Source organism: Condylura cristata, unplaced genomic scaffold, assembly GCF_000260355.1.
Source record: "Condylura cristata isolate star-nosed mole 26May11 unplaced genomic scaffold, ConCri1.0 scaffold00024, whole genome shotgun sequence".
NCBI lineage: Eukaryota > Metazoa > Chordata > Mammalia > Eulipotyphla > Talpidae > Condylura > Condylura cristata.
In genome coordinates this window covers 24,366,533-24,381,956 of record NW_004567125.1, presented here as the reverse complement: position 1 = coordinate 24,381,956, position 15,424 = coordinate 24,366,533, and the positions used below count along the sequence as shown (strand labels likewise).

Here is a 15,424-nt window from a genome sequence, read left to right as displayed (position 1 = left end):
GGTCAGGGAGCAGGGGATAGCACAGATGACAAGGAGAAAAAGTTTCCTGCAAGGGAGGGTCGTGCATCCCATCACAACTCTTCACAGCACCAGACCTCTGAGGGTCTCAAAAGGTACAGCCATGAGACTGATTAAAACAAAAAACAATACCAGCAGTGGATCTTTCTTAACCTTCAAGTCTCACAAAATCCCTGCAAGTTAGGTGACTATCTGTTCCTTTCCTGCTGTCTGTATGCCATTATATACATCCTGGCATATTGATCACTGAACAAATCCTTAATTAAATCTCCTGATTTGCCCCTGGCTTGGCCCCATAGTACTTTGCATTGGCTCTTTTTTTTTTTTTTTTTTTTGTCCAAACTTTAGAAGTAGGATGGAGTGAAAATGTTTTCTTTAAAAAAAAAAATTATGTCAATTATGCCTGCAGAGAACTTTTTCCTATAGAGGGTTTTTATGGAGTCTGTACACATTTTGTCCATAATCCCCCTCGCACAGTCCTGTGCCTTTCATTCTTCGTCAGATCATCTTGTGACTCACATAATGAATTCCCAACTGTTTTTCATGAGAAGAATGTGTACTCCAATAGCAGAGAGACCAGCAGAAGCAGGCAGGTGAGCAGCTAAGCTGGGATCTGATGGACTTAGCCATGTTGGGAGTTGAACCAGAGGCACAGAAGCAAAACAAAGGCTGGGGAGGGGAGGGAGGCTGGCTGACTAGAAGGATGTGGAGTTTCTCTTGCCATCACCGGGCAAGGAAGTGCACAATGTAGAAGGTCTGAAGTTCAGCCCCAGAGAAGTGTTGTGTGTGACCTCAGTACCCAGGGGCATGAGAGAACAGAGATTCTTCAGCTAGCACAGCAGGCCTATACAGTTGTGTTCATGGCTGGGGCCACTAAGGGCACTGTCGCTTCTTGGTAGAGATAACCCTTTCCTGACCGTGGCCTAGAGTTCAGGGTGCTGGCCCCCATGTTGAAGGTGGGCTGGTGCTCTGCCCCTTTGGAGACAGAGAGAGGAAGAGACATAGCAATTCCCCACCAGAAGTCTGGGGCCTCATATGGAGAGGTGAGCACACAATCACGTTGAGAACCTGCCTGGAATGGTTTTCGTTCCCCCTTCCTTTTGCACACTGCCCCTCCAGTGCTTGTTTAGAGGAGATGCTGAAGATTAACAGTGGCAAAGCAAACTGGGCGCAAAGCTAAAGATTCCTCTGAGGGACCTTATTGCATTAAATGTTACGTGTGGATCTGAGCCTACTTTTGCTTAGAGGGTCTGAAGATGCTGTTGAGATATAAAGGGACCTCTTTTTAAGGGCTGAGAGGAGGTGGTTTCTGGTGCCTACAAAGGACTGTCCTGGCCCACTGTTGGCGGGCAGGTTGGAATTCATATCTATTCAGAGATGGAAAGATGTCATATTATGAGAATGAGCTACTTGACTTAATAGAAAATTCTTTTTTACTTTCTGATCTTCATAGAAGGGTAAGTGCAGGCGAAGTGGTAAGAAACTCAATTCCTTGGATCAAGGAAACAAGTTCATGAATTCATTGGTTCTAGAAAAACCCAGGTGGTCAGTCAGAGACTGCATCTCTGGTGCTTTACATCACTTTATTCAGGCCTCAAACACTTGTGTCTGAGTTTAAGGGATTTGGGCGACTAAGAATGTTTCCTAGCACAGTCAATTTAGTGTTTGTAACATTGTGTACAGGCAAATTCCACTTCTGGTAATTGCTCTGCCAGCCTAAATTTCTCCCACTGTTGAAAAGGCATAAGGTATCACTGCTGTTCTCTCTCAAAACACAATGCAATAGACACGCTGGCTCAGAATGGCTGTCCTGTTGCAGGCCTGTCCCCAGGGAAAGCTGTAGTTCCAAGGTGGAAGAAAGCAATTTTGTGCACACAGAGCAGCACTTCAGCAGAAGATGGTGCTGAACAGAGGAAACCTTTCCAACACTACAGGGTTCAGCATCTGAGTCTTATGTAACTATCATGTTGGTTGGGATTGGGGTGCTCATATTCCCAGCTCTCTCTGGCACGCACGTGCTGAGCAGGAAAGTGACTCCAACCACATGACTGGATTTGGGGGCTGATGTCACTATTTCAACCCAAACAAACAAAAAAAACCCCTACAAACCAGAATTTCCTCAGAAAAAAAGAGGTCTTCTAAGATAAGTAGCAACCACTGCCTGCTCCTACTCCAGAGTCTGGGCTGGAGGAGGATAACAAAGGTGCTTATCTGCTGTCATCTTTGTCCTGGGCCTCTGAATCTCCCCTGGGAGGCAGGTTCCACCTGGCCCTTGGCTGGAAAAGGGTGAACCTTCCATACCGCTGTTACAGGCCTGGAGGGTAAGGAGGGACTTCCGGGGATGGTACCTTTCCACCAGGTAAAGACAGTGCCATGTTGGAGCCAGTAGATACTCGATACTGAAGGACACCAATTAGCTGAAAGGGCCCACTTTCTGAGTTTTCAGGGGGTGAGGAAGGATATGGGCCTCAGGCTGTTGTCTGTCCAGCTCTTATTCTAGGGAGGGGACAAACCCAGAGCTTGGTTTTGTCACATTGTGTGATGAGGCCCTGTCAGAGCCCGCTTTGCTAGAAGGAGCAGCCCAGGCTGAAGCTGAGGTATATTTACTAATAACCTTGAAGTAGCTTGACAAACTGACCCGCAACCACCAACCAGCTGCAGAAGCTGCCACCATTGGTCCCTCCTTGCAGGAGGTCCTAGGGAAGTGCAGACTGATGCTCATGAAAGCTGCTCATTTCTCTCGGCCTTGCCCGTTTCAGTAGGCGTCCCTACTAGGCAACGTGTGACCTGCCTCAGGTACCTGTATGGACCCTCTCTAGGGAGTGGCAGAAGGCTGGGCCTTGGGCTGCCCGGTGGAGAGGCCCATTGGGGCCAGAGTGTGGGCTCTGACACTGAGCCACTGTGTGCTGGAGTGACGGCCGCCCCGTCCACCGGCAGCATGAGTTCTGTACTGGCTGTACTGTGTCCTCCAGCCACACTCGGCTCACCCGCCGTGTTCCCTATGTATCTATGCGGTAAAGGCCTGACCTGGGGCTCCAGCACTGAGGTTGGACTGCACTCTCTTCAGCTGGCGCCCTGGCCAGAGCGCTATTAAATGCTTTTCCAAAATGACCCATCCCAGAGCCATAGGCACCTCTAGGGCCCCCTTAGCCCATCCTGGTGCTCACACACAGCGTCTACTGTGTACCAACAGTCCTGCTCCCCTCAGGACCACCCTCTCCTCCGTGGCGTGGCTGCTGGGCTATGGCTTTGCTCATCCAGACCAGCCCTTGCTGCTGCTGCCACAGCACCCTGACCCTTCTGTGGCAGCTTGTTGTCCCTCTCTGGCTCTCCCACCTTGGCAGCCGGTGCTCCTGAACTTAGCCTGTGCTTCTTGGGGCAACAAGTCACAGGAGGAAGCATGAGATGCTGCTGTAGCGTCCTGGCGGCAGTGGTGCGGTGGGGGGAGGAGAGTCCTCTCCCACAGTCTCCACGGCTCCCCAGGGAAGAGCCAGAAAGTCTTTCAGGCTTCTCGGGGCAGTACGCATAGACACAGCCTGCTTGATTCCTCCACAGCCTGCAGAAACGTGGGAAGAGGCAAGGGGAAGCACAGCCATCCTCATGTCCTTTCTCCTAGTGGGAATAACCCTCCATGTTCTTGGAATTTCTTTCCCCAGCAAAGAGGCAGAACTATGGCAGTGCCCAGCTTGCAGAGGGGAAATAAAGCAAGTTGGTGGGTTTGACTGGTTTGTCTTTTCCTTCCTCTGTCATTGCACGGTATCTTTCCATCTTCCTCCTCCCTCTTCCTCCCCCCCGGGCCGCACAGGCTTCCCAATTCAGTCTTGGTTTTCTCCATGTGAGAGAAGAGCATGCATCGGAGGGGGGAGCAGCCTCTAGCATTTGTCATCTTCTTCCGTGTCACTGAGGAGGTCGCTGACAGCCCCGCACATCATGCCCGGCCCGGGCCCCCCACGCCTCCGCCGCCGGTAGTGCCCATTGGGCATCTGCCAGCTGTGCCGCAGGGGTGGGGCCGAGCCAATTGTGTTGGAGCGGCCCAGGCTGGTGGCTACCGCCGCTTCGAAGGTGAGGGTCTCCTCCTCACCACAGTCCGAGGCGTGGGAGTCTTCGTGCAGGGCCAGGTAGGGCTCGGAGATGTAGCGCTGAGGGGAGGCAGGCTGGCCCTGCTGTGCATGCCGGGAGCTGGAAGACTCGGTCAGGCCGGCCTCGTTGCTCTCCAGAGCTTGGGAGGCCAGCGGGGAGCTGCCCTCACTGCCATCTGCGGGGGGAGAGATGCTCCCTGTGTGTCGCATCAAGGAGCTGTAGGAAAGGAGGGGCCGAGGCTTGGGAGGAACGGGTGGGAGCTGCCGACGACTTCGCCTTGGGGTGCTGGTGTCCGAGATGGAGGGAATCGAGCTTTCACTCAGGGAGCCTGTGCCCTGTGCAGTGGGAGAGAGACAGCCAGCTGAAACTGGGTTTGTCCTGATCCCTATTTGGGACCCTATCAAGGTACCCAATGCCTCCCAGAGCGCTCTGGAAGTCTAGGGCAGGGAAGTCTGAGCTGGAGTCTCCTCTGCTATAACACATATCTTCTCAGGGGTGTGGGGGCCAGAGACAGAGTGGTGGACGTCAGCTACACCAGGGCATGGCCACTGCTAAAATACTAATATGTTCATCTGCTGATGCAGGCCAAGGAGACGTGAGCTGAGGCTCGAGATTCTGCATTTCTAACATGCTCCCGCGTGCTGCCGGTCCTTGGAACAAACTGAGGAGCAAGATCTGGAAGTTCTAGCTACCCAACAAGAGGTTCGTTGAAAGGCAGATTTCAAACTGTTGAGAAAGACGCCTACATGAAAGGTGAATGAGCTTTTCGGAGGTACTGTGCTGGGAAACCTTTCTTGGGGAGTGAAACTTTAAATAACTTTCTTCATCTCTCTTCACTTTGACCTCTGGCTGCAGTGGCTTGCAGACAGGTTACCTCGGCTTCTGTACCCCACATGCTCACCTGCTGGTCAGGTCTCATCTAACCTGCTCACACATTCCCCAGGGAATCTGAGCCAAGCCATTTATGGATAAATGGACCTTATAAATCATCTGCTCAGAATCCCCCAAATGTAGATATCTAGATATTGCTTATAAATAGGTCTCACTCTAGAGGCAGACTACTGTTGAGGTTCCAAGAACATGGAGTTATCACAAGCCCCAGGCGAGTGTGTTCTACACTGCGTCCTCCCCTCCTCCCACTGCTGTAAGACACCACTTGGACTGAGAGGCAGGGGAGAGGGAGAAGACAGGGCCAGAGAATATTTCCACACAGCTCTGCTATTTCAGTAAAAGCCCAGACCTGTTTTCCTCCTGGGATGGCCAGAAGCTGGGTAATGACAGTCTGTCTGATGTAGGACTCTTAGCATAGTGACTCATCTTGCAGCCCAGCTAACTTGAAGGCCCATGCAACTGATCAAGACACTTACCTGATTCCAGAACCATTCTTTCCTCCCAAGTCTGACCGAGACATTTGTGAATTGACTTGTGGTGACTGTGTGCCTCTGAGGACTGAGATGGAGTGATCTCAGACACCATCATCTTTCTTAGGGGAATTTTTTTTGTGTGAATTTGTATCACATCTGAGTATAGAGCATGAAAGAATAGAGCTCTATGCACAGTGGATGCAGTTTCCTGTGAAACTGGTTTGTGTGGGTTCAAACGTTGCTGTGGGGTGCCCACAATATGCACTTTGGATCAAACAGACCACCCTTTCACTGCAGAAGGCTCGACCTCCCTGTCCCCACTTACCTGTCTGTTGGATGTCTGTGACCTGCCCTCACTGGGAGACCTGGACTGACGACGCTCTGGAGACTCCCAGTCAGCCTGGGCCCCCCGCTCCTCTGAATTGCAGCGGGAGACATCAGGAGAAAGAAGATGCTTACGCTCTTTCGACCGTCCCCGTTCTCTGCCCCCTGAGCGGTGGGTGTCAGACTTGTGGCCTGTGAGGAGACAACAGCAATCATCATAACACAGCTCACCCCATCATGGAAGATGAGGAGAGGTCTCAGAGCTGGGAACCCACTCCCAAAGAAACCTGGCTTCTCTGGGCATGTCCATGGGTGGTCTGAAAGGGTGGCAGGAGAGAAAGGCTCAAAGCACCCTTTTGTGAAGAGGTGAGTGTGCAAACTGCCACTGGAAAGATGTACATGTCAAAGGAGTATTTGTTTCTTAATACTAGATAGCCCAAGTAAACATGGTAACACTTGGTGGGAGGGATGAGATGTACCAGTAAAAGGGAATTAAGAAGTTGCTGAGAACTAAATTAATGGAACAGCTAACATAATGTCAGGGATGAGAACCCTGGGATTTGTTCTAGTCAAAGAAATTCAGTTCTAGTCCCCATTCTGCTGCCTAATGGCCCTTGTATATGGGGCACATCACTGCATTTGAATCTTGGGGTCCTCATCTAGTAACATAAAGAGGTTGAACCAGTCTAAGGATTTTCTAACTCTTGGCCAAAATGACTCCTTGTCTTTAATTTACGTTTTGAGCTTAGTTTTTTTTTTTTAGCAGAGTTGGTGGTTAAAGTCTAGCTCCTGCTTGGGGAGGGGGGGGTCTACCTGGGGAATCCCAGTGACTTTACAGAAGGCCATTGAAAATCCTAATTTCTGTAGCCCTACTCTGGAAGAGGGGAATTCTACTAGCCTTTGTGATGAACAGAGAGGGCTTAAGGGACCCGTGTTAGCTAATAGAATCCCCTTTTCTCTTTCCTCTTGCTTGCAGAATGGACTGTCAGGTCAAACAGGAAAATCCTCTCACCTGAATCTGAGTTCAGGCGATGGGCTGACAGTCGTAGGGAGGAGTGGTAACTCCGGCGGCGGGACTTGTAGGTGTTTTCACTACTTCTCTCCATGGAAAACTCCTCCAGCCATGAGGAATTGGACCGCTTATCCCGAATAGTGGAAAAGGATCGCCTCATGGAGCTGGGATCTGTCACCACCTAGAAACATGAGTCCCCAGTGGAACACAGGTATAGATTAATTACCAAAGGATTTAAAAGTATAGAAGTGGGACTGAGGTTCTTAAAAACAAAAACTGTAACCCCTACAAATGGTAACATCCCTTGAATCTGTCTTTTTCAGACCTTAGCTGAAGGAGGCTGAACTAGAAAATGTCTTTATGTCATAGCAACATAGTTCTTTGGGAGGGACCCTGTCTTCTCTTTGTGCTCAGGAGAGCACACCCCCTACTCAGCCATCTACAACAGGGGTTCAGCCAGGACCTGCAGTGACCCTTCGATCCTTTTTTGTTTCGCTCTGCCAGAGAAGGGCCTATGTAATTTAACAGCTGCAGTGCTCTCCATTATCAGTCCCACCTTGCCCTGTCTTAAGCTCTCCTGTTTTGATTTGCTTCTACTGTTCAAATAGATCCACAAAGTTCTTGTCTCTGTCAAAGCTGGATGTAAGACAGACAGACAGAAGATAGAAGCCAGGAAAACAGACAAAGAAATGAGGCGTGGCCCGCACTGGTTAGGACAGACAGTCCTGAGACAGAGGTGCTTATGTAGGTGGCTACATATTTGCTGAAAGAGCCAGGAAATGGGGAAAGGAAGGAAATCCACCAGGGAATTCTAAGATCTGATATGGCTGGTTGCGTCTTGAGGATGTTGTTGCCAGGGAAGAGGCTCTACAGAGAGGTCCTTGTACCAGATTTTTGCATATGGAGTGGGGAGAGGGGGAGAGTAAGTCAAGCGCTCACCTGAAAATATCAGATGTTATTTTATAACCCACCGAGTCAATACAGTCTAGGATGCCACTGTGTGTGATAAGTGGTGGTTGCTTTTTACCTGGGGATCCATAGTCAGACGTGGCATAGAGGATGCCCTCCCAGATCCCGCATGCTCCTGGGTGTCCGAAGGAATGTAGATGCCATGGTTAGAGGGCTGCACGCTTTTTAATTCACTAACCTCTGGCTCCTGGAAATAAACACACAGCCAAGCTTGTGGGACTTGGTTCCATCTCATTGCTTCTCGTTTCCAGTGGATTATTCTGCCTCCTCCATACCAAAAATGGCTTTTAGAAGAGAGACATCTTTCAGGTTGCTTGTTTGTGTCTATGTGTGCACAGAGGTGGTACACCAGATGTCCCAAACTGAAAGCTCAAACTGGGATTGAAGTAAAGACCAACTTTTCTACTTTTATATCATCTTACCAGTAAATAATACTTCATATTTACAGTTTTGTGAAACACACTACTGATCATAATACTTCTTCAATGTGATGTTTACTTTATAGTCTGAAGAAGCCATTTATCAATTAAATAGGAATGAAATAGGAATCAGCAGTCTAAGGAAAGCCACTTCCAGATGCCATGTAGTTAATAAAGCCATGCCTTAAGGTTTAAGAAGGTAAGCTTTCTTATAGTTAAAAACATCCCAAAATAGTGATGCTACAGTCTGACAGCAATGTAGGTGCACATGACTTATATAACTTAAAGAAATCCATGAAGTTTATTTAACCCAATACATCCAAATATACACATGCCTACATATAATCAATACCTAAAAATGAATGCCATTTTACTATTTTTTTAATACCAACTCTATGACATTGGTTTGTATTTTACACTAATAGCTCCTCTCAAATTGAGTCATATTTCAAGTGCACAATTACTACATCATGTGGTGGTTGCTACTGTACTGGCCAGTGCCCCTCTACAGAGTTAGGAGGTTGGTCCTGTCCAATTTTGTTCTTTTCCTGATTAAAGAATGTTAATTGCAAGTGCACATCCTCTATATAGCTAGCTCATGTCACTGCATAAAGAATGGAGCTGAATTAGAAATATTTACATGAGCCACCAAATAAAGAACATCTTGGAGCTTATACCAGGGAAGAGGGAAAAACTATTTTCTGCTATTCTATATTTAGGAAATGACACCCAAAGAACACCGGTGCAGGAGTAGGGCACTGCTGAAAGGAAAGGTGCCCCCTCCCCACAGGCTCCATGACCATTTGCTTAAATGGTGCTGTGTGAAGGCGGGTTGGGGGAGACTGCTTTGTGTTCTCTGGGGGGACGTCCGTGTTGGGGGGGGAGACGCTTTGTAGAGCACACAGGTCTGACTTGAAACACATGTGGTAACACACACCCCATATGCACGCACACACATTATGGCCACGCCTCAGGACGTGGAGCAGGGCCCCAAGGGATGGGCAGGAGCACACAGTGGTGAGTGCATAGCACAGGCTGACACTCGGATTGAATTACAGACACCAGTACTGACAATGACATGAACACAGATCCAAAGAGTCCTGGCACTACGGCTCAGCCCTGGGGAACCCGCAGAAAGGATGGAGGGAAAAAGGCTGCCTGTGAAAGAAAGGACACATTATTGAGATGTTTCCCCACCAGAAACACATCACTTGGTTCGCAAGCTGTAAAATGCTGAGAGGCCCTTTTACAAATCTCCTCTATCAGTTAGTCCCTGGGCATCAGGTTTCTCGGGGGGAAGAAGGTGGGGAATTATGCCAAGGATGCCTGCCCCGAGGTCCGGGCTAGCTGTCTGCCCAACACAGCACAGTTTCCTGTGTCAGCAGTCACTGGGGATGTGATCTGCCCTTCTCAAGGGTGCTCATCCCATCAGATATGCACCCCACAAGCTGGCCACCCCCTCACCCATTCAGGATGGCCTTGAGGTACTGCAGTAGTGGGGAGGGTTAAAGATACATCACAGTGGATTATAATCAAAGCAAAGCAGAATTCATTTAGCACTTGCTGTCTGGGTGGGGTTTTGCTCATGTTGGGCTTTGTCTTTTTCTCCAGGCCAGTATACACTTGGCTTTCATTCTATGATCTCATGTCTCTTGAGAATCACGGTAACGTTCATTCGTTCTGAGAATCACATCATCCTTGTATTAACAAAATATAATGTTCAATTTGCCCTCTTTCCCCTCAGCTCAAACTTGGTGCAATTGGTTGTTCAGGGATTTTACCAGTTACACTATTCCCCCCTTTAGGGACTTCTGAGAATGTATTTGACCTTCTATCATTGTGACTAAATGGGCCAGTTTGCCTGCACTGAAGGACCTGCTACCCAGGGTCTCTAGAAGGGCTGGTTTGAAAAATTTCCCGTGTTCCCACAAGTAGCCCAGTTAGTACCACTTCTTCTAGGACAATTCTTCTAAAGCACCCTACATCAAAGGCAAGATCTTATCTGTGATTTTTGCTTCCACAATCCACATTAAAGGGAATCACCTAAAAAGACTGGCCCAGAAGCACTCTATGTCCCTGCAACAGGTCAAGGGCCTCTGGGACTGTAGTAATTGTAGAGGGCAGCTGTCAGAAGCTAATGGGAACTCAGGAAAGGAGGAGGGCAGGAAACTCCCAGGGTCAATGGCTGGACTATTAAAAAAGGCCCCAATCAACCATGGTGATGAAATAGAATTTGAGCAGGGAGCGATCAGGAAACCCTGGAAGTATCTTTTGAGGTCATGTAACTCATTGATTCACCAGAGACTGCTGTTCCTGGAACTGTCCATCATCAGCTGGGTCCATACAAGCCAACTGGAATATTTCCTGGGGAGAGAGTGGACTCATCGACGTGTATCCACTACGGCCACTCCTGAAAAACAAGGTCAAACTCAGAGGTAGTGTGTGTGTGCGAACCAGAGAAACTGTCACGCCAGCTGCCGCGTCCAGCCCCTCCCCTCCCCAGACAAGACTTCCTGATGGCTTGTGAGCCTGGTGTGCCTCTGGAGAGTTGGAAGATTGGGATGGAAATCTAAGGTCCTGTGCAACTATTTTTCTGGTTACTGGGATATAGACTAGGTTACTAGCCCTAGATCAGAAAAATAAAAAGGAAAAACAGCATTAGAAAAGAGAAACCACTGCTTTCAACCTGCATATGGAACCACTCATTCTGCTGGCGACTAGCATATCTGTGACAAATGACATCATTTGTCACACTGAGCCATATGGAAGACCAGTGCTAGATTGTAAACTTGTTTCTGCTCAGTTTCTCCAATCCAGCAGGAAAATGCCATAGTTTAAATAGTGAACAGTTTGTTTAAATATTAAGTAGGCTTGGTCTTTCAACAAATTTCCTCCACATTCAGTAAGAATAAGCATTTATTTTAGTGTCAGTATTGCTGGCCAAACCAAACATGTCAATGTCATGGACACTGTGTGAGTGGGTTTGTGACCATCAGTGGGGTGGTTTCAGAAGGGGGTCTAGCTGGTAGCATTGTGTGGCCAGGGGGGGCTCTGTGGGAGGATGTTTCAATGGTGCTAAGTGGCTAGGGGCCTCTGAATGAAAGCGATGGGAAGTGCCACCTGTTAAATCACTGGCATTGCCAGACTCATAGCACAAGGCAGAGCCAGCCAATCTTCCGTGAGATGGTGGTTGCTTCTGCTTCTCTTAGAACAGTTACCCTTACCTACCCAGGGGTGCAGAGTGAGTGGGCAGTGCTGGAATTAAGAGGGAGAGATGGAGCCCCATTTCTCCAGTGTCAGTCTTCTGTTCCGGGGAGTGCCATGTCCTTGTGGCATCTACTGCTAATGGAAAACTCAAGGCCTGCTACTTACTTAGTGTGATTCACAGGGGCAGCACCTGACTGGGATCGCAGGGAGTGAAGTGGACAGCAGAGAACCCCAGAAACCAGTGCTGTTGCTGCCATGAGCTGAATTTTCACAACTGCTCCAAAGGGACTGACCTTTTAGCAGGTCATTTGTGTCCTCTACCTCAGTGTGCTCCTGAGAACTGCTGGCAACAGGCTGTATAAGAAATGGGTCCCCCTTGTGCAACAGAAATAGGTAATTGCACAATTACCCTTGGAGTCACTGTACAACCACGTAGAGCTGAGTAATATGCACTCAGAGTGACCTCTTGCTTTAAAAACTTCACAGGAAAACACACCAGCTACTAAATGTGGCCTCTCTGAATGGACTCTGCCTCACCAGCCACCCCTGTGCATTGGATTCTCGAGGAATCTCTCCACCACTCCCCATCCTGGTCAGCTCTCCCCTTCACACACATCGAGGTCATGCTGCATTTTTTAATGTCTACCACTTACCAGATGTGTAATTAGATCATTGAAAATGACAAGTTTCCTTCTTTCCAATAATGGGTTCTAGAGCCAGACCCTGTTGTTCCACTGGGCCCCTATTTCAGAAAATGTAGCAACAGCCACTTAAAGGCTCAAACCAGAAACCCAAGGTCATCTTTGATTCCTCCCCTCTCCATGTAGCAAATCAGACACCAAATCCCATCCACTTTAGGTATTAAATATCTGTCTGACCCTCTCTCTGCACTTCTGTCCTGTGAGTGCATGTCGTTAATAATTTACACACTTGCCATCCCGTCTTCTGAACTGTTCCCTTCTGATCCACTTGTCCACACTGGATTCAGTGATCCTGAAAAGCCCCAACTTGATCACATCAGTCTGATGTGTCAAATCCCACATCTCAGAGCAAACGTGCCCTGCTTGTAACACCCCAAGGCCTGGTCCCTGCACGCTCCTCACAAGTCATCACCTGCCCCCTTAGTTGAGTTCCCGCCATCTTGAGCCCTTTGCCTTTGGGTCTCAGGGTACCCCCCTGGGGAGGCCTTGGGAGTACTGTGAGTAGACAAACAACAAAGGGTCAGTGTTGCCACTTTATGGAGGAGCTGGAGTGATTCATCCAGGGGTGGCTTCCTTTACATGGTGCTGCCATGGCCCGACCTTGGGCATTTCAGCCATCATTTTGAGATTGCTTTGGTAGGATTTGTCTCTTGTGTTGATGGCTGAATCTCCAGAGCCTGTGTCTAATTTTGGGTCACACTTGTTCTCAATAAATCTTGGGCTGACAGATAAGTTTGAGCGATCCAATGGTGAGTTTGTACAGGATGTTGTGGAGAAAACGGATCTAGATGAAGGCTGCACTCTGTTTCGTAAATCAACACCCTTACAAAAAACCTTTCCAATGAGGTGGTCCACTGGGAGATGAGAGTCTGTTGGGGGTCTGCAGATGGGACACAGGAGACGCACTCTGCTGCTTCATTCAGCAAATGTTTATACAAGTGAATGGGCCTTGGCCTGGTCCTGGCTGCCACGGCTCTTCTCTTCCAGCAGTATTGGGTTGTGACTGCTGCAAACATCGCTTCTCAAACATGGGGCTCCAACACCACAGGCAGGAAGACATTTGGACGGAAAGGTAACAGGAGTGCTATAGTGGGTCGTTTAAGACTAAGCCAAATTGGGGCTCACGAGAAGTCCATCCTGGATTAACTTTTTGCTTCTTTTAACTTTTTTTTTTTTTTTGGTGTGGGCCTGATCTAAGATTCCTTTTGTTCTTTGCAGACCACAGTGCAATGGTGGCAAGACTCTGGACTCCGAAGATAATGGCTTTAAATTCCAGTTTAGCTTCCTACCAGCCAAGTGGCTTTGGACACCTTCCTAAGCCTCTGTTAATGGTCTCTAGCTCCTTCATAAAGTGATGACACTGACACAGGCCCTGTGTTCTCTGTCCACTCACCGTGCTTTTTCTCCCTTACCCCCAAGAAAGACCATAATGACCATCTTGGAGAAAAGCTCATTCAACCCAGAGCTAGGAATTTCTTGGGCACCTTAGGGTGATCGGCTTTTGGGTCTCATGAGGGATGGTTGGCTATCCTCACTGTCATACTCACAGGCCTGGGTCCTGCTGGAGATAAGGCAGGGCTTTGGCATTAGCAAGGATCTCCTGTGGCAGGGAGGAGGGCTCCATGCGCTGGAACATGGGTGCGTTTTTCTGTGTCACAAGTGGGAAGGAAAAAACAGGAAGTCGGCTGATTATAAAGGGAGATACTGCTTGCTGTTGGGGTACAAGAGGCACTTGATCCATACTTGGAGTGATCAGCTTACTCTTTTGACAGGCTGGCTGGGGTTTTCATCCCACAGGTTCTAATCCCCCTGCCCCTCCCCACCTGAGCTCTGCTACAAACACTTCCTGGGCACCATCTCCCTGGTATGCACAAGCCTGTCCCTTTAGGGCCCTCAGAGCCCACCCCCCATGTTGTCATTGACCCTTACCTGCTCTTCCAGCTGCTGCCTCTGCTTCTTCACCTTACTCTGCTTGTAGTAGTCCATGATCATCATGGCTGCATAGATTTTACCCACAGTCAGGTCCGAGGCTAAAAACAAATGTGGAATAGAGGAGAGTCGGAGGCCTCACAAGCTTCCATCCCACTCTCTGAACATGTGTTTCTCAGCCACGTGTCTACCCAAGGGCTTCCTTTGGGCTGGGCACTGGGGGTACAAAGTGAAGGGGTCCTCCTACTTCCACAGCCCCCAGCTCTGGTGCTGATGTAAAAGCCGTGCATTTGTAAGCATCATCTCCCACTGGCCTAGATCTCTGCCTCTATGCATAGCGCCCTTTTCCTAATGGTGTGAGGCCTTGCTGAGCAATATTAGATGGAAGGGAGCAAACTACACACGTAAGAAGTTTACCTGCTACTGCAGTGACCTATCTTGAGAAAATGTCTTTCCATTACCATACCAAAAGGGACTTAAGGAAGGATTTAAGTTTCCTAAGGATAAAAGAACAATCTCCCCTTATCTCCTTAATCACTGCACCTCCCCACCCCAGAGATGCAGCCTTGGGTGTGCAACCATCAGAGACAAGGATATGCAGGAGAAGACTCCACACCTTTGGGCATGGGCACCAGCAGATCTAGCATCTTCTGGGACAGGTGAGGCCAGATGGCCAGGGTCTCCTTTTGGAGCTCTGAGTCTAGCTGCTGCCTGTCCGCACCACCTAGGATAAGAACAGTTATTAATACTCAGAACAGACATAGAAATACCAAACCCCAAGGAGCGGGCTGGGGCAGAGCTGAGTCTGCAGGGCACCTCATTCTCGGAAGAACTCTTGGCACTTGGTGACGGCTGATCCTGCCATGGCAGGCCTTTCAGCAGAAGCAGCAGAACACACCTGGCTCCCATTTCCAGTGACTCAGGGATGCCCCAGGCCTCCTGAGACCTGACAGCAGCTTCCCCACCAGCTCCCAAAGCCCAGCAGGTGCTTCACATGTTAGAGAGGAAAATAAAAGCCAGCAGCCAGCCTCCCTGTCTCATTGTTCATCATCAGTACTAGCGACTTTGACTACGTGGTCTGAGTGACCTAATTTTGAAAAGGATTTGGGCCAGGCATGAGCAGAAGGCTGGAGGTCCATCTGGGAATCGGAAATTTTTTCTCTGCTAAAGCACTCACTTGGAAAGCAAGAGGTGCAAAGTGCTGTCATGCCAGGGTTCACCTCAGAAGCCTCCTGAGACAATGACACAGGAAGAAAAGGATGAGATTACAACCCATGTGTTCTGGAAACATATTTGCATGGTGCCTGCCAGGTGCCAGTCACTGAAAATCATCAACTGTTGAAAGCTGGAAGGTGCTTTCGTGATGTTCAATCCATCCATCTTAGGGGGAAGAAATGGTAA

At 48.9% G+C, this 15,424-nt stretch overlaps 1 protein-coding gene across 1 annotated transcript in view; it reads right to left on the bottom strand.

Moving 5' to 3' along the window:
• Positions 1–325: 325 nt before the first annotated feature.
• Positions 326–15,424, bottom strand: part of CACNA1E (calcium channel, voltage-dependent, R type, alpha 1E subunit) — a 291,648-nt gene continuing 276,549 nt past the window's right edge. Inside the window, exons 41-48 of the mRNA XM_004688539.2 lie at positions 14,640–14,747; positions 14,024–14,124; positions 13,642–13,742; positions 10,485–10,596; positions 7,826–7,954; positions 6,799–6,979; positions 5,788–5,978; positions 326–4,433 (exon numbers count right to left, since the gene is read on the bottom strand). Of these exons, the coding sequence (XP_004688596.1) occupies positions 3,891–4,433; positions 5,788–5,978; positions 6,799–6,979; positions 7,826–7,954; positions 10,485–10,596; positions 13,642–13,742; positions 14,024–14,124; positions 14,640–14,747 (1,466 nt within the window). The 3' untranslated portion in view covers positions 326–3,890. The remainder of the gene's footprint in view (positions 4,434–5,787; positions 5,979–6,798; positions 6,980–7,825; positions 7,955–10,484; positions 10,597–13,641; positions 13,743–14,023; positions 14,125–14,639; positions 14,748–15,424) is intronic.